Source organism: Acartia tonsa, chromosome 1 (genome assembly GCF_053477335.1).
Source record: "Acartia tonsa isolate MP-2025a chromosome 1, ASM5347733v1, whole genome shotgun sequence".
Lineage (NCBI taxonomy): Eukaryota > Metazoa > Arthropoda > Copepoda > Calanoida > Acartiidae > Acartia > Acartia tonsa.
Genome location: NC_137260.1, coordinates 43828458 through 43846296, shown reverse-complemented (window position 1 = coordinate 43846296; position 17839 = coordinate 43828458). Strand labels below are relative to the sequence as shown.

Genomic DNA, 17839 nt, shown 5'->3' with positions numbered 1-17839 from the left:
GCTTTTATTAGGGTATGCCAGAAGGGTTAGAACTTTCTGTAAGGGTTGGTAATAGAAAAAATTAAGGGTTGGGTTCTGTGATCTCTAGGCACTATGATGGAAAGTAGCCCCTTAATGTTTTTTTTAAATAAGCATAGTCCAAAAATAAAAATAAAAAGTTGAACAAAATATATCAAAACTGTTACTATGTGACCTAAAAAAAAAAAAAAATAAACTTTATTTATAACATTTTATTTGAAAACTTTTTTTCTATATGAATGAATATTTAGTCAAATCTCTGTTTTTGTAAGTGAATCTCCAAAGACAACCTCTCTGTTTCCAAACTTTACACTCAACTTATTTGCCTAATAGAAAAAATTTTAAATTTGGGGGATTGATTTAGGTGCTCTAATGACATGAACAAGGAATTTTTTAAATTAACTATATGAAATTATTTTCTTGCTCTCTCACAGATGGCTGGAAGTTGAAGATTACATGGTGAGTCTACCCATAATCCGCTTCTGGACAGATTCTAAAATATATAACATGAATGAAAACATTAAAAATTCGCCATTTTTTATGTTTCATTTATAGAGAGAAAGAGAGAGTTTTTGGTTTACTTTCTGTTATCCCTTCCCCTCCTAGAAAAATTTGAAGAATAAAATTGGGCTATATTCTTAAAAAGGCTTGTACAAAATGAGCAAAATTAAAGGTACATAATAGTAAATTTAGGGTTGTTATCTAATAAATATATATACTTTATTATCTTTAAATCTAATGGCATTTAGCTGTATAAATTTATAAAAATTTAGTCTTAAGAAAATTTCAAAAAAATATTGATAAACCTCTCCAAACTGAACAGTAACACAGTCCCCTCTTCCATTAGGGCTGTCAGGGGACCAATTATCAAACAACAAACTTCCGTCAAAACCATCTAATCGGAAAATAACAATTAATTTCTAAACAAATAACTGAAAGGTTTCGTGATTTTCCAAATATGAATTGTTATGATAGGTTTCGTGATTAAACTACAGTAATTTTTTGTTGTACTTAATTTCGTAAAAGAAACATTTGAATATTCCTAAGAGAAATGTAAGTGCTCAGCCGCTAGTAATAGTAACAGTAGTAATACTATAGTATAGATGTATTTACAGATAACTTTTACCCCCCCCCCCCTTTTCTAATGACCTTCTGCTACTTGTCTGTGTTAATATTTCAGTTACCATTGATTGATTTTCAAAGACCCAATTGAGAGTCGGCACAAGCTCATTACAATAGGAAAATACAGTTATTTAACCCTTTCTCCCTATATTGGTTTACTATAATTAATCGTAATAAATACTAACATAATGGGTTGTCCCATTCAAACAGATTTTTTGCATAGTCATTAGAATCTGCCTTCAAACCAATATACATGGCTCCAACATCTGCAATAAAAAAATATTTATACTTTTAGATATGAATTAGTGGTCTCATTCTATTTCATGTAGTTATTTATAGAATATTATTATATACAGCTTTCCGCAAAAAAATCTATTAAAAATCAATATAATTCAGTTTAATTATTTCTTTCTACATTAAAATCTATAATATGTATTGTTTAGCTTTTCTATAGACGAACAATGGGCTATACGTCAATTTTTAAACTTATAGATATTGTACAATACAATTGTAAAGATGAACATAATTTTTTTGCCTGTACATTTTTCGCAAATTACAAGGCTTTTTTGATAATCTTTATTCTAAAAAAACTTACTCTTATTGTTAGAAGCTATATATTTCATTACACAGTTATATTCTCTTCTAAAAAATCAACATTGAAAATCACTTGACTTTATAAAAGAGCAAAATATATTTCAACCTGAACTAATTCTTTAACAAGATAAAATTATCATTCCCAAAAATCCTTAAATATAGTATAATGTATGATTGGTGAATCCGTTTTGGTAATCCTGATGGGCCTAAGGCTCGTGCTATCAAAACTTGTTTGAATTATATGATTTTTATTTGAATATCCCTGGAAAATTGTCTGTAATTCAATGCAATACATGATTTCTAAGTATGGCTCAGAACCGGTTATAATCCAGCGGATATTAATTAGCTTCGAAGCCACACTCAATTTTTAAATTTTTTTACCTGGATTCAAAGTTGACCAGACTGTATCTTCCAGCAGGATCCTCCATGCCATGTACCAAGCAAGCTTTAGTCTGATCCACATAAGTCCTAGAAAAATACTACACCTAATCTGATCCACATAAGTCCTAGAAATATGCTAGACCTAGTTAGATCCACCTAGGTCCTATAAATATACTAGACATAGTCTGATCCACAAAGGTCCTAGAGATATACTAGACCTAGTCAGATCCACATAGGTCCTAGAAATATGCTAGACCTAGTATGATCCACTTAGGTCCTAGAAATATACTAGACCAAGTCTGATCCACATAGGCTCTAGAAATATACTAGACCTAGTCAGATCCACATAGGTCCTAGAAATATACTAGACCTAGTCTGATCCACATAGGTCCTAGAAATATACTAGACCTAGTCTGATCCACATAGGTCCTAGAAATATACTAGACCTAGTCTGATCCACATAGGACCTAGAAATATACTAGACCTAGTCTGATCCACATAGGTCCTAGAAATACACTAGACCTAGTCAGATCCACATAGGTCCTAGAAATATACTAGACCTAGTCTGATCCACATAGGTCCTAGAAATATACTAGACCTAGTCTGATCCACATAGGACCTAGAAATATACTAGACCTAGTCTGATCCACATAGGTCCTAGAAATACACTAGACCTAGTCTGATCCACATAGGTCCTAGAAATATACTAGACCGCATCCATGTTATTCTGGTCTAACTTTTTTACATACATTATATTGACAAATCTGATTTCATATTGATTAATTGTTTCAAGATACATAGTTGAATTTGAAGAAAATTATACACTGCACTGCCATGATTTTAATTTACAAATAATGAAATTTATTAGAAAGCAAAATATATATATACATATACATACATGTTTTTGAGGTCATTTTTGTCATCAATAGCACCTAACTTCGTTTTAAACAATTCGCTTGAAAAGTATTTTATCATCCTTGTTAACATTATTTATCCTTTTTACCTGGATGTTTTATCTAACTTATAAAAATGGCCAGCCATTCCAAGTTCTGAACTCTAATAAAATAAAGAGAAGTAAGAAACATGTTGGAATGAAAATTCAATTTAAAACAATAAAACTAAAATAGTATAGTTATTTATCATATCATATTTTAGACAACTTTTCGCAGATATTTAAATGAAATATTAGCCCCAAGGGGCCGAAGACCCGGTCTAAAAAAACTGGTATTAATTTTATAATCTTTTATTTTAAATTCGTGGAAAATTGATTGTAATATGAGTCAATAAGTGATTTTTCAGTAGGGCTGAGCACCGGTTCTAATACAGCGGAATTTGATCGGTTTCGAAGCCATACTGAAATTTGTTCCGACTTTCTTATTAAATTATTTATTAAATTTAGCTGGTGTGAGTATTGAAAAAATACGAAAAATACATGGTTGCTAATTAAAATGTAGAGAAGCTTTACTTATAAAAATACCTTACAACATTGATCTACAGAATTGCTGCTTTGTTTTGTGGAGCAGATATCAAACCAACTTCCGTCCAAATCTATAGAAAAGTAACTAAAAGTTGGGAAAATGAAAATTATCCTTATTTCTTAATACTTTCTTTTATCGTACTATTATTGATATTTATTTATGTGGCACTTTTCTTCTAACTGCCTAGAAAGCATTATAATTTCGAAACAAATTAAAAACTGAAGTTAGGGATATTTTTGTGTAAGTTTTTGGTCAGGTTTGGTGCTCGCAAGACAATTTGAGGGAAAGCACCGGATGTATACTATATATTTTAATATTTCAGATAGCATGAATGTTATAGCAAATTTAGTAACATCGTGTTATTAGATAAAACAACATCTTTTTTCAAATGAAATTAAATTTGGGTCCCAGGACAAAAGCAGGAGTGGACAAATGCAGGATTGGATACTTAACCTAAGCTGACCTATTTTAGACTATCATTTAGGTGTTTCAAATGCCTAACCCCTACGGGGGGCTTATTTGTCCATTCAAATCTTAACTAATATTTACTACTTGCATTCATTACAATAGTTTGCTAGTTTTACAATCAAGGCTAAAAGGACTAATAATTTGAAAATATTTATGTAATTATACATACATGAAATATGTATGATGAAAAATATTCTATAATTTATAATCTTTATCTATGAATTTAATAGTGTACTTTGATTAAATAATAAAAATCTTTTGTTTGGAATGCTAATGAACTTTGTATAATCAGGATTTCCTTATCTTTGATTTGTAATCACTAACCTTTAATTGTCAATTAGGATAATTCATATTTAAAAAAAAAACTTCTTGAATGTTTAATAAATATTACTTTTACTTTTTATGCACAAAATTTTTTTATAAAACCTAATTGCAGACTTATTCTAAAAGTTAAAAAGTTACCAATATTAAAATAATTTGTTTTACTGATCATTAAATATCAACAAAACAAAATATTCTTCATCAAAAATCAATCCAAACTTATTAAATACTAAATAAATGATAAGACCACCATACCTTTGAGTGTATACAAAAAGGCAGCAAGTATAAGTGTACACAGCTTGTCTTGGATTAGTCCAGTTTATCTAATTCCTAATAGTGCACTATTTGTTTTCAATCATACAAAATAACACTAATGCTATTGTAAAATGTAACATTCAGCAAATAAAGCTGATACAATTTCAAAAAATAATCTTTAATAACAATTCTTTGAAGTAAAAGTTTATTTGGTTTATAAGCTAACAATACAAATAGAAATAACAAATTTAGTCTCAGCTGACCTTGGGTAGTTATCGTTGTGGTGGATGTTGTTGTTAAGGTTGTTGGAATTAAAGTTGTTGTTGAGGTTGTTGGAATATTAGTTGCTGTTGAGGTTGTTGAAATAACAGTTGCAGTTGAGGTTGTTGGATTGAAAGTTGTTGTTGAGGTTGTAGGAATGAAAGATGTTGCTCCTGAGGTTGTTGGAATTAAAGTTGTTGATATGGTGGTTGGCCATGATGTTGTTATTGATGTTGATGGTAAGGTTGTGGTTATTGTGGTGTTAGGCATGGATGTGGTTGTTGTCTCTACAACAGGCATGAATTTATAAAGATGAATTTAAAGTCATGTTTTATCTTTTTTGTAAGGGTAGGGGGTGAAGTACATTATCTATAATTACAATATATAACAGTTAACTCATAAATAAAAATTCATATTCTCCTGTTGATGATTCGGTTGTGGAACTGGGAGAACCATTGCATTCATCCAGATCTGGTAGCTCAGGTCCACTCAAACTATCACAGTCAAACTCATCGCTGTCATAAAAGGTACATTTATGCTCAGCAGAATCATAAATAAAGTATTTAGCATTGTATGCAAATCCAATGGTATGCAACAATCTCTGACAAGAATGGGCATCTGTTACAGAAGTCTCATGGAAGACATCAGCTCCAGTAAAATGGCAGTCTTCTTGGACAAAGGTATCACAAGTACTGTCAATGCCAGCTGCACAGTCATCAATGCTTGGTTCTGCTGTGCCTCCAACCTGAGCACAACTGTCCAGGTATCTGAAAAATTCATCAAGTAAGTAACTATTTATAAGATATTTGAAGTGTTAAAGAAAAACAACATTGTCTTACAGATGGAGGAAATTCAAAAAATATAAACTTACTTTAAAGTTATATAAACATAAATTATTTTTTTCTAAATGTATTTAATGTTCAGTTGATTTTTTAATAATACTTATGAGTTAGCAAAATGTTTTATGTGGCGACTTAACTCAAAAGTGAATTTTTAACTAATTAAATAATAAGATCACAAAATCTAAGTTATTTACCTGTAATGATAGAGGGTACAGTTTGCAGCTGCCTTATTGTAAACAAAGAAATTGCAACCCTCCTGGATCTGGCACACCTCCTGGCAAATGCTGTTCATGTTCATTCCTTCATTGTTTGGAAGGTGGTAAACAGCTATCTCTTCATCCTGATAATATAGATAGATATTAAAGCTTTTGGCAAATCTTAATACATATGTCTCCTATATGAAATCACTTTCCTATGCACAAATTTTAAGAAAAGGGAAAAATGTTAATCTGTTCTACTATTCCAAAAATATAAAATGTTTTACGTCAAACTGCATAATAAAATGTAAGAGTATGCGTGAGCAAGGTCTCGAATAATCAGGGAAGCAAGTCAGGAATAAGGTACAAAAAAAACAAGCGAAATAAACTTAAAATAATAATCGGGGGGAGGGGGAGGGGAGGGCAGATAAAAGGACGTCTTTACTACGATGCGTAGCCCCCAAAATCCCGAAAAAATCATCTGAAATCACCAAACATTTTTTGTTTTGAATTATTTCCATTCTTTTTTACAGCTGGGAGCAAGTATTAATTTTAGACAGCAGGTTTTAAGCTTTTTTGAAGGTGGGTTCTCCTAATATTCTTAGATATAATGCAGAGAAAAAATATTCACACACAAAAGTTACTAAATTATTTTGAAAACAACTTACTTTAGCAGGATCGCACTTGCCAACTGTAAACTTTTCACAACCAGAGGGCAAGTCCTCTATATCAATACTCTTAGCAGCTGCCATGCTGGGCAGTAAAACAGCTGCTAAAGTGAATGCTGCCAACTTGCTGCTTGTAACAAACATGATGATTTTTGCCTGTAATCTCAAGTGGATATTGATTACTGTTCAAAAATAGATAAAACAATACAGTTTATATATGGAAATTATTTTGTTATCTCTAATTATATAGAAAACGTGTGGTATTCGAAGAAATATTTAAAAAATACTACTCTATAGTGAGTTATTAGGAAAAAAGAATGACCACAACCAGAAATAGTATTGTACATCATTTAATTTGAAAAACAAGTTTTCATGAAAACTTATTCCATTTCTAATGCTGTTTAGCGGAAAAAATATAAATCTGTTTAAAATGATCAAAATAATATACAAAACTCCATATAAACTGACCAAGCTTACTTTGCTTGATTCCCTTCACTAGGAGACTAAAAACCACACATAACTCAAAATGGCGTTATGGGAGCCACAGCTGCTTTTGTTTCCGGCGACATGGGAGCCGCTTATGGTACCGCCAAGTCCGGCACCGGTATCGCCGCCATGGCCGTTATAAGGCCGGAGGACATCATGAAGTCCATCATACTCGTTGTCATTGCTGGTATTATCGCTATTTATGGTGTTGTCGTAGCTGTTCTCATCGCCTCTGACCTGACGGCCGCACCTGAATATAAATTATACACCGGAGATGTCCACCTTGTCGCTGATCTGGCGGCTTGTTATGCTGTCGGAATTGTCGGTAATGTTGGTGTATGAGGCACAGCTCAGCAGTCAAGATTGTACGTCGGCATGATTTTTATTCTTATTTTGTATGTAAAACAAAGTTGAGTATTATTTTAAAGATTTTAAATCTTATTTTATTTAATTTTAATCTATAGAACTCTGAATTATGATTGTGATACTACTAAGCATATTGTATTGATTTATCTGTAGTCTCGAGTATTTATTATTATCCTTCCCGTGCTAAAAATTGTTTAATATTAAATCTTTTTTTTTCAATTTTTGACTTGAATATTTTTTAATTATGTAACATGATGTCATCATGTTTGCTCTTCAATAAAACTAATTAAGTTATCCATATAGAGGACAATCATACTTCCTACTACTTTGGCAGATGAGCACATATCTGAAAAAAGTGCGACAAACAGACGCACACAACATTTTTAAAAGCCTTCGTTTTGGAGGTCCTTAGAGTCGTAGAGACAAGAAGGCATTAAAAAACGATTTGTGGAAAAAATCTGACTAATAGTTCTATTAATAGTGAATAGCATGATAGGCAAAAAAAGGTTTACCTTTTTAAATAGGTTAACCTAACTTTAAGATTGAAGTTTTTTTTACCAACATTTAATTGTTTTAAGATATTTTAAGGTATAATTGTATTAGAGAACCAGTAAAAACCATTTTTTTTATAATTTTTTTGTAGACTAAATAGTAAACATTAAACGAGTTTGCAATTATTTATTTTCAAATGTAAACAAAATATCAAATTAAATACATCAATTATGACTAATAAATAATACATGCCAGAAAGTTATTTGTCTTACATTAACATTTCAATTTTCAAAGAGAATTTCAAAAATTGAAATATCAAATTAAAAATACGTATGACTTATAATCATGTACAAATACAGGATACAATTTATCATAAAAAAAAGATAAGACAATGAATTTTAAGATTTATCTGGAAAATAATTGTTTTTTCATCCTTGAAGGATGTTTGATTTGTTGTCATATATTTACAAAAGTGTGCAAAGGAACTTGTAATTTAGTGTGTTTATTTAATCCATATATAAAAGTAACAGGATGTTTGTAAGTCTGTCTAACTGTGTGTTTGTGAGTCTGTCTGTCTCTGTTTTTGTACCGAAGGATCTCGCTAACCGCCAAACCGATGTAATTCTCCTTTACAGTGTAGCTTCTTAATGTTCCTGGTAGATTTTATGACTATTTTGGGGGAGGATACCTCTACGCTCCAAAGAGAAATCGCCTATAAATATTTAAGTTAGACTGGTGACTGATTCCCTAGCTTTTAGAAGGTCATCATTTACAAGGGGAGAGAGGGTGCATACAGCTAAGCTAGCCTAAATCCATTGCAAGACTGAAACTTGAAGCATTTAAAACCCAATATGATCAGTGGTTAGCTGTTCAAACAAAATCATTAAAAAGGTGTTATTTGTTTACAATATAAATTTGAGACAATGGAACACGTACAATTCTGTTTTCTTGAAATAATTATGAAATTGAATCAAGTGGGACAATTCTATCAAGTCTTCTTTTCCATTCTGGCCAACTTGCTTTTTCCAACATTTTCTAAAATAAAAAGGAAGCATTATGAATTTTCAAAATATAAATCTTCAGAAGCAAAAGTACTATCTTGCCTTTTGATAATGTTAATTTAGATAATTTGAATGAACAATGCCGTTTCAGCACTAAACTTTTTTATATTCTAGTAGCTGAGCCCCTAGCATCTAATTGCTTTGTATTTTAAGGGATATGGAGGGCAGAAGTTAGTATTCCAAGAATCAAATTTAAATATATAATAGCCTAAAAATTTCAAGATCTATGTGAAGATTTCCTCAAATAGATAACTCAACTGGTTCAATAGTTACTGAAACCTTAAGCTTCCACAAAAACCTTACTATTAGGATAGTGTTATAATCTATCTATAATACAAAGTAGAACGATGTCTGTCTGTTTGTTTGTGTGTTTGTGTGTTTGTTTGTCTGTTTGTTTGTAGCAAAGGATCTCGCTAACCGCTGAACCGATCGGGTTCTCCTTTACAGGGTAGCTTCTCATAGGTCCTGGGAAGGTTTATAACTATTTTCTTGGGGGGTGGGACACCCCAATCCCCAAAAAATGAAAAATACCCCCCCAAAAAAATTTTCTTTTTCTTTTTATAACTAAAATTAAAATAGTGGGTCGACTATCCCCCCCCCCCCAAAAAAAAAAAGAATTTCCCCCCCCCCCCAAAGAAATTTTTGTTTTAAATTTTTGTTTTAAATATAAAATCCAAAAAATTGGTTTGATCAAACCTCTTGGGGCAAAGCCCCTCGAGGCTAGGGGCGAAGTTTATCATATTCTACTCGTTGATTTATTTGTCCTTTATTAATAAAAGTTCCAGGAATTTAATGAAAACTAATATTATACCTGGTGCTTAATCCTGGCCATTCCAGCAATATTCAGGGGTAGGGTATGATAAGTGCTCCACATTTCTGGCCTGCAAATTATTTAGGTTGTTTTAGTAGTATATTTTATAATTATCATGTTTAACAAGGGAGGGAGGAGACATTAGGCTGTTTGGTACACTAGTTCCCAAATTAAATCATAACGTTTTCTTATTCGTTAGCTTAACAACTTTGGGGACTTTAATTGAATATTGATTGTTTGGTTTATTAAGTTGAGTGTCCAAATAATTTGTAATTTACAATTTTTTTGTATCTATATTGGCGATGTGCATAATTTTATCGGCCATTGTCTTATTCCCTTTAGATCCCTGAATCTTACTTGTATTCGTGTATTGAGGGGGCTGCTTTAATAACTTGAGTATTGTTTGTTACTTGGGCTCCTAAAACTGTCAACCTGAAAATAAATAAGTTTACAAGATTATTTCTCATAAATAAAATCCTTTTCAGATACCAAATGCCAACTCTCCCCTTTATGTATAGACCGACAAGAAATCAGATTTCAAAGTCATTTAAAAAAATTAAAAACAGATGAAAAACAGCTAAGATATTACAATTATTCTGCAGTGGGAAAAACAGATTCAAAGCCATCACACGTTTTTATGCATGAGACAGACCCCATATACTCAAATGGGTGATTGACAACTCTCTATTTCAATGCATAGACATCCGACCAAACAAGCATCACATTACTTTGTATTAATGGCATGGCAAATTACCTGTGATCAAGAAGGCGCATCCAGCTTTGGTTGGACTGAAATTTTCTGTACTTTTCTTGGCTCTTAAAAATAGGAATAATTTTAGGAAATATGAGTTAAATTTTTGTAAAAAATAGTTTACCCCTGGCATGGAATGGAAGACAATTTGAATTTGTATACTTTTTAAATAGATATACGTGGTTATTGTGAGAGAATCCTCGAAAATCCTGATAAAATGTTCCTACAAGCTGTGCTGTTTAATATAACGATACCTCCCATTCTCCCCCCTTATGACTTAACCCTAGCCCTGCTGTGACCACGGAGGGACAAATTGACCAATATTTGAGAACTAAATTAGAAACCTATATTGACGACAAACACTCTCCTGTCACAATATCCACATATTCTAAATCCATTACCTGTTTATAAAGTTGATGAACATCTTGACTGTCTAATTGTGGATTATGTTTATTTTTTTCTTGCCATAGATCCATTTCAAGCTTTAATTCTCTAACTCTACTCTCTGTCAATATCCTGGAAATAAAATGTTATTAATTACTATCAAATAAACAATATTAAGTCCAGATATATAACTCACAAAAAATCGTCCTATATTTTGACACCCCATAACACGATAAACCATATTACCCCCTCTATAAGTTTATATTATTGGTGGAAAAGTTTGAATAATATTTGTTTGTGGTACCAAAGAATGGTTAACTAAAAGTTGTAAAGCCAAAGAATAGGAGAACGTGACGGTAGTTACATTATTACATATTTTTAATATACCTGGGTGCTAGAATTTGACTCCATACTGGTGTCTGTCTGCGTCTGAGTAACCATTTTCGGGTAGCATTCTAAATTTAACAAAATCAAAGTTTGTATTGCTGCAATAAAAACAATAAATTTAAGAAACTATTTAAACATAAAGTCACAGTTTGTTTGCATGTCTGCTATGATCTCGTAAATGATTTGACCAATCATTCCATAGCTTTCAGGGAAGTTTTACATTGCTCCAGGTTAGGTTAGGCGTGACGTGGAACCCAACAAAAAAAATTTAAGAAAAAATGTTAAAGGGGGTGGGGTACCCACCATTCTCTTTAATGACAAATCTTCTAGAGACAATTCATCCCCCCCCCCTATAAAAAAAAGTTAAATTAAGGAGAGGAATCCTTTTATCACACCCCCTCAATATAAAAAAATCATCATACCTGTATGATAATTGCAGCAGTTATAACAGTTTCCATGTCTTTTGGAAATCCTCCAAGATGTGATCCTGTACATTTTTTCTTTGTTCTCCACCATTTCTGTAATAAAGAAAAACCGTTGATTTCCCTTAAAGTGTCCTTTGAGCACGGATAAACCCTCCTCCCTTAATTTAAAAATAATCAGTGTGAGGGGGTGGGTAGTGGATTTTCCTTAGGAATAACCCTTTCGTCGCCCTACCCCTTAAACATATCCCAATATAACCCAACCTAAACGCTCTAAAGAAATACCGATAAACTGCTACTCTTATTTCAAATGCATTTTTTTAAAGTTGGGGGGGGGGGAGTCTTTGCTCAACAAAAACTTCGAGGGAAGGACGAGTGTGTGCAAAAGTAAAGTTTCTTTGCAAATCCCATTATATCAAGCAGTAAGGTTTTTTGGTCTGTAGCTTAAGATTTCGATAACTTCTGAACCGAATGAGTTGTCCATTACATGGCAGCTTCTTATAGGTCTGTGGATGGTTTTAGGCTATTTTTCTATATTCCTTATTCTTTCGAATTCAGAGCTCCTAAATGCTAGGAGCGCAGCCGCTAGAAATTATAATATCTTTACATAGAATACAAAAACAAACAGGCTGATTGTTTGAGAGCTTGTAAGTATCTGTAGTACCTGAATTTTTAAAACTGCAGTTTCTTTTTCTTTCTCCAAGTAGGCTCCGAAGTCTGAAGTATTTACTCGAGCTAGTGTTCTAAAATAATCGGGTAAATATCAAATTGATTAGGGGAAATTAAAAAGTATGGATGTATGCTCTGGGAGTGGTTTAGTAGTTATTTATCGCATCGTATTATAGACAGCTTTCCGCGGATATTAAAATGAAAAATTAAAACAGGTTTTGTTAGACCCGAGGGGCCGAAGGCCCAAGCTAACAAAAGTGGCATTATTTTATGTTTTTTTAAATTTTATTATTCGTGGAAAATTGTCTATGATACGATGCTAAGCATGGTATGGGTGAGAATTGATTCTAATTCTGCGGATTTAAATCAGTTTCGAAGCCATACTGGAAAAAAAATGTTAATTTGACCTGTATCTAGTATATAATCCATTCTGTCTATTCTGTATTCTTCTCAGCTCTGAGAGGAACATTACCTCCTGGGTTTGAATGACCGGACATTTTTTAGCACCGCTGCCTCCTTTTTCTCCATCAGAGTCTTGTCGTTTCTCCCGATAAAATCGCTGGCAGGCAACTATTCCGTTTCTAAATTAAAATATTATATAATAGAACGATGTCTGTCGGCCTGGCTTTCTGAAGCTTAAGATGTCGGTAATAGCTGGACCTATTGGCACTACTTTTTAGCCCTTTACCACAAAAACACCGAAGTTTTTTTTGTCTGAAGCAAAAGATATTGGATTTAAACAAAGAAAATTTAACAAATTCATGTTATAAGAGATATTTCGCAATTTAATCTATTATTTTTTAGTTCATATAAATACCAACCTCAATTTTTTCCATAATTTTCTCTGTCTCCACATCTTAACTGTTGCCTTAAATATTTTATGAAATAACAAACATAATTTATACATTAAATCTAACCTATCAAAATTAAGAAGATTTTATTGGTTAGTTCGTTCATCAACTAGGCGGGGAAGGGTTGGAGAAAAAGTGGGTAGAGATTACATGATAATCTTGTGTAAGATCCAAGTAATAATAAATCAATTCTTGTCTTATTCGCATATCCCCTCGTCTATTTTTTTACCTGTATAGTAACAACAGCATTCAGCCTAGCCTCTTCTTCTCGGATACATTCCTCTTCAGAATCTATAGCCTCATACAAATACCTAGAATAGTTATTTCCAGTATGGCTTCAAAACCGATTAATATCCACATGGATTAGAACGGGTTCTCAGGCATACTGAAAAATCATGCATAGGATCGTATAACAGACAATATTCCACGAATACGAAAATAAAAATCGTAATATTAATTTTATAATCTTTAATTTTAATATCCACGGAAAGGTAAATAATTATTGTTTTATTATTTGTTTAAAATTGTCTGTAATACTATATAATACATGGTTTATCAGAACCAATTCAGTAATAATCCAACGGATATTAATCGGTTTCGAAGCCATACTGGAAATAATGTTCTTATTTATACATACAACTTTATAATGTACAAAAAGTATTGCAGCTTGTCAGCAGAGGGTCAAAAATTAAAACTATAACATCGGTTGCGGATTTGTATATAAAACAGCTAGCGGATATTGCACCAAGCTATTTTTACCTGAAAGATTGGTTATCTGAGTATCTATTGATGAAAGTCTGTAATGATTTCTTAATATCCTCTTGATGTAAAATTATATGTCTGAAAATACGATTGATATTTATCTTAATGAACTTTTAGAGTAAGTTACAAGTCCTGTCCGATATTTCTTCTGTAGAAGAACTATATAGCCTAAAACAAATATAAATTGAACCGATATGTTTCTCCTTTACAGCGAAGTTTTAAATAGGTCAACAGAAGATGTATAACTAATTTTGGGGAAGGTACCTCCGCCATCTCAATAGAAATGTTCCCTAGAATATAAAAAAACACCCCTCAGAATTTTATTTTAATTTTCTTTTTAAAACTAGAAAAGTGTTTAGAATTCTCTCCCTATCCTCTCCCCTCCAACCCTCACATCAAGTAGATCTATAGGCTTTTAGGGGCATTACAGCTGTTACTTATATAAAGATAAAAAGGGACGTAGATTGAATTACCCTACCTCGTTAAATTAGTATCAGCATCGCAAAAACGTTGCAAAATATTTGCAGATTTTTCAAATATGATTCTAGAATCTTTCTGAGAATATATGCGAGAATCCGGCGTTCCCTAGAAATATAAAAGGTATAGTATTTATTTCTTAGAATAAAACAAGGATGACAGCATCCAAAAAAGGAAACCTTACCAAATCATAATGTCAGATACTGCAACAAACAAGATGCCTAATATTGACTTAAATACATTCAAGACTTGATTATGGTGAAGCTTAGCTTTATCGTCATAGTAATCATAATTGGACAATTATAAAAACATATTTTCAAAAATTTATTAACAAACTTTTTGATAATGATTAGAAATGCTACGCTTTTTTAAATTGTATCAAACAGAAGTATCATTTACAATTCAGTTTAATTACTTATTTGTTTTAATCAGAATTTTTTTAGTACGTAAGTTTTACATCCTTTTAAGCTTAAGCAAACAATAATTTTTCCACAAAATTGTTTGTTTTTAAAAATTAGGAAAAATTAATCGTAGTTCATTTAGTTGGAATTATTATCATTGTGTTGATTTTAGTTTTAAAGTTTTATGAAAGCTTTAAAATCATCGTTGACATATTATCGAAAAGTAAACGAAGTAACTCGTTGTCGCAAAGTTTGTAAGTTGGGGTCATAAGTAAAGATGTTGAAAATTCCACCCACTGTGTGCTATATCAATAGTACTATGCACAATAAGGACCTACAGACAAATGTCCTTTAATTAAAGGATTTTTTTTCTGCATGATTTTTTTCTGTTTAGTTTATACCTATACAATATATTTTCGACTGTATACATATCTATCATATCTATCTGTATGTGTGTCTATTTAGATCACTGAAACGGCCGGAACTAACCTGTAGTGATTATACACACCAAGTTATTGTGCTGGCCAACCTCTCACAAATTCTGTATATTAATCTCACCTGTAAAGACTGTACACACCACGTCATTGTGCTGGCCAACCTCTCACCAATTCTGTATATTAATCTCACCTGTAAAGACTGTACACACCAAGGCATTGTGCTGGCCAACCTCTCACCAATTCTATGCATTAATCTCACCTGTAAAGACTGTACACACCACGTCATTGTGCTGGCAAACCTCTCACCAATTCTGTACATTAATATTACCTGTAAAGACTGTACACACCACGCCATTGTACTAGCCAACCTTTCACCAATTATGTACATTAATCTCACCTGTAAAGACTGTACACACCACGTCATTGTGCTGGCCAACCTCTCACTAATTCTGTACATTAATCTCAGATTTCCTTTGGCTAATTCATCTTCGCTATAAAAAAAAACATTATCAAGAATTGAGATGCTTTCATTCTTAACCCTGCAGAACTACATAGACCCTAATACATGTATAATAATGTATAATCTGACCCTTGCTAAACAAACAAACGCCCCTTATTTTTAATTTAATTTGGAGTGTTTGGATTTAATTTGACTTGAATTTTACCTGATACCAGAAAAAGCCTGGAGAATTTCTAAAGCTGGAATTAACAGGGAAGCAGGACGCACACTCAACAGCTTTACAAACAGTCTAGTTAAATAAATTATATTGGCAAAGATAGATCAAAATCATGCATTTTATACTAGCGTATACGCCCCTAGAGGCCATTAGAAACGGGGTTGAGTGTGGAAGTCGACCCTCCACTTTTAATTTTTAAAAAGAAAAGAAAAACACTTTTATGAGTAGGGGGGGGGTTTAGAGACTATTGAAAGGTTTGAGGTGCCCTCTCTATAAATAATTATAAACTTTCCCTGAACATATAAAAAAGGTTCAATAAAAAAGGAGAACCATATCGGTTTAGTGGTTAGTGAGATCATTCGCTACACACACTGACAGAGAGACATCCTGTTATTTATATAAGGATAAATGGTCACAGTATAAACGGTATAAATGTTTGACTCAAATAAAGAATACTATTAACTCAAGTTTATTAATACCTGTTGTTAAAGAGTGATAATTTTGAATCCTGATCCAGTTGATTTGACCAGTCCAACATATTTCCAACCAAAACTCTACAATAAAAACATAATATTGTAGGAATTCTTATTTTGTCAATTTAAAAAAAACTGGACCAACTTTATCCTTAATATTTTTTTATTACCTAATTAAAAGCGAAGCTTTTCTATAATTAGGGTCGGTCCGTCCGTACATCGGTAACGGTTAGCTCTTTTCGTTTAAATAGACATATTAGAATTTTCCCATTGATTTCAAACTTTGCAATTTCTTTTAGTCTCAAAATTAATGCTCTGCATATTAAGTTCTGACAATCTACAGGACTTTTCCTTCCTTCTAACTCTAGAGCTTTGCTTTTATGGATGTTGCCATTCTTCTTCCATCAAATTTTTTCCTTACTCAACCAATAAATTGGTTGATTTTTAAAAACCAAACATCCCACACTCTGTATGTCTTTTTAAAGTTCCTATGTTAGTCTATTTCTATACCTTGACGTTTATTACATCTAATTTTTGCGTTATGAACGCAGCCAGTCTGTTTAACCTTAAGTTGTATTAAGGTTTTATATCTATGCTTTTTTTTTATTTTAACCTTTAAAATGATTCTTACTTATAATCTTGAAGTATATTTGAGGCTGATTCATCTTCACTGTTTACAAGAGTAAGGTAATTATCCTAAAATATTTCAAATCATAGACAGTTGTCCGTGGATAGGAAAATAAAAAAATATAGATTAATTCCTTTTCTAATAGCATCCACAATTTCTAAGTTGCTGACCAAAGATTTTGTGTTATGGAACTCAATATAACTTTCAACATAGTTTTACTATATTTTTCCTTTACACCACCAGGCTAAAATATTCCATGTACCAACATAATGCTTCCCTGAAAACCATTCACACCATGGCCCTACTGTTTATGAGATCTTTATAATTTAAAAAGATATACAAACACTCAATTATTTGAAGCATCATTGGTATCTCAAGTATATATATATGCATCTTCTATTATGTGTAATAAAGTTTTAATCAATTCAATCTAATAAACTTTTTTTTCTAAAGACCTTTAACATTTAAGATTATATTATATAAAATTATCTTACTTGTAAATGAACTAAAGCTTTTAAAACATCACCAATTTCTTCCTCTAAACTCATTTTAAAACTTTTTTGTTGTTGTAAATATTGTTAAATTGTGTGTTTATTACAGAAATCAAATAATGAGAAAGCCGTCTGATTTAGTTCAACCATAATGCCCTTGGTATTTTGTAAGTAGAGTATAATAAAAAATTTTAACCTGCTTTCTAAT

At 31.9% G+C, this 17839-nt stretch overlaps 3 protein-coding genes and 1 pseudogene across 3 annotated transcripts; 1 reads left to right on the top strand and 3 right to left on the bottom strand.

Moving 5' to 3' along the window:
• Window positions 1–213: 213 nt before the first annotated feature.
• LOC145327653 (uncharacterized) lies at window positions 214–5198 on the bottom strand. Its single transcript, XM_080171192.1, has 8 exons — window positions 4901–5198; window positions 3593–3663; window positions 3119–3171; window positions 2116–2202; window positions 1736–1782; window positions 1326–1406; window positions 825–913; window positions 214–511 (listed from the first exon to the last, which is right to left on the bottom strand). Exons 1-8 carry the CDS (start codon window positions 5196–5198, stop codon window positions 431–433), a joined length of 807 nt encoding a protein of 268 aa, XP_080027318.1. The 3' UTR covers window positions 214–430.
• On the bottom strand, window positions 4829–6897 carry LOC145320792 (uncharacterized). Its single transcript, XM_080162834.1, has 3 exons — window positions 6606–6897; window positions 5935–6080; window positions 4829–5665 (listed from the first exon to the last, which is right to left on the bottom strand). The coding sequence occupies exons 1-3, from the start codon at window positions 6747–6749 to the stop codon at window positions 5290–5292; spliced, it is 666 nt and encodes a 221-aa protein (XP_080018960.1). The 5' UTR covers window positions 6750–6897; the 3' UTR covers window positions 4829–5289.
• Window positions 6898–7139: 242 nt separating this feature from the next.
• On the top strand, window positions 7140–7505 carry LOC145327640 (V-type proton ATPase 16 kDa proteolipid subunit c pseudogene; annotated as a pseudogene).
• A 1255-nt stretch (window positions 7506–8760) lies between these two features.
• Window positions 8761–17761, bottom strand: LOC145325145 (IQ calmodulin-binding motif-containing protein 1-like). The gene is made up of 18 exons (XM_080168385.1): window positions 17635–17761; window positions 17144–17208; window positions 16519–16593; window positions 16028–16111; window positions 15760–15853; window positions 14526–14632; window positions 14045–14125; window positions 13515–13596; window positions 13256–13302; window positions 12842–13015; window positions 12430–12508; window positions 11766–11861; window positions 11344–11411; window positions 10974–11088; window positions 10576–10637; window positions 10179–10253; window positions 9822–9891; window positions 8761–8984 (listed from the first exon to the last, which is right to left on the bottom strand). Exons 1-18 carry the CDS (start codon window positions 17686–17688, stop codon window positions 8907–8909), a joined length of 1506 nt encoding a protein of 501 aa, XP_080024511.1. The 5' UTR covers window positions 17689–17761; the 3' UTR covers window positions 8761–8906.
• Window positions 17762–17839: the final 78 nt, after the last annotated feature.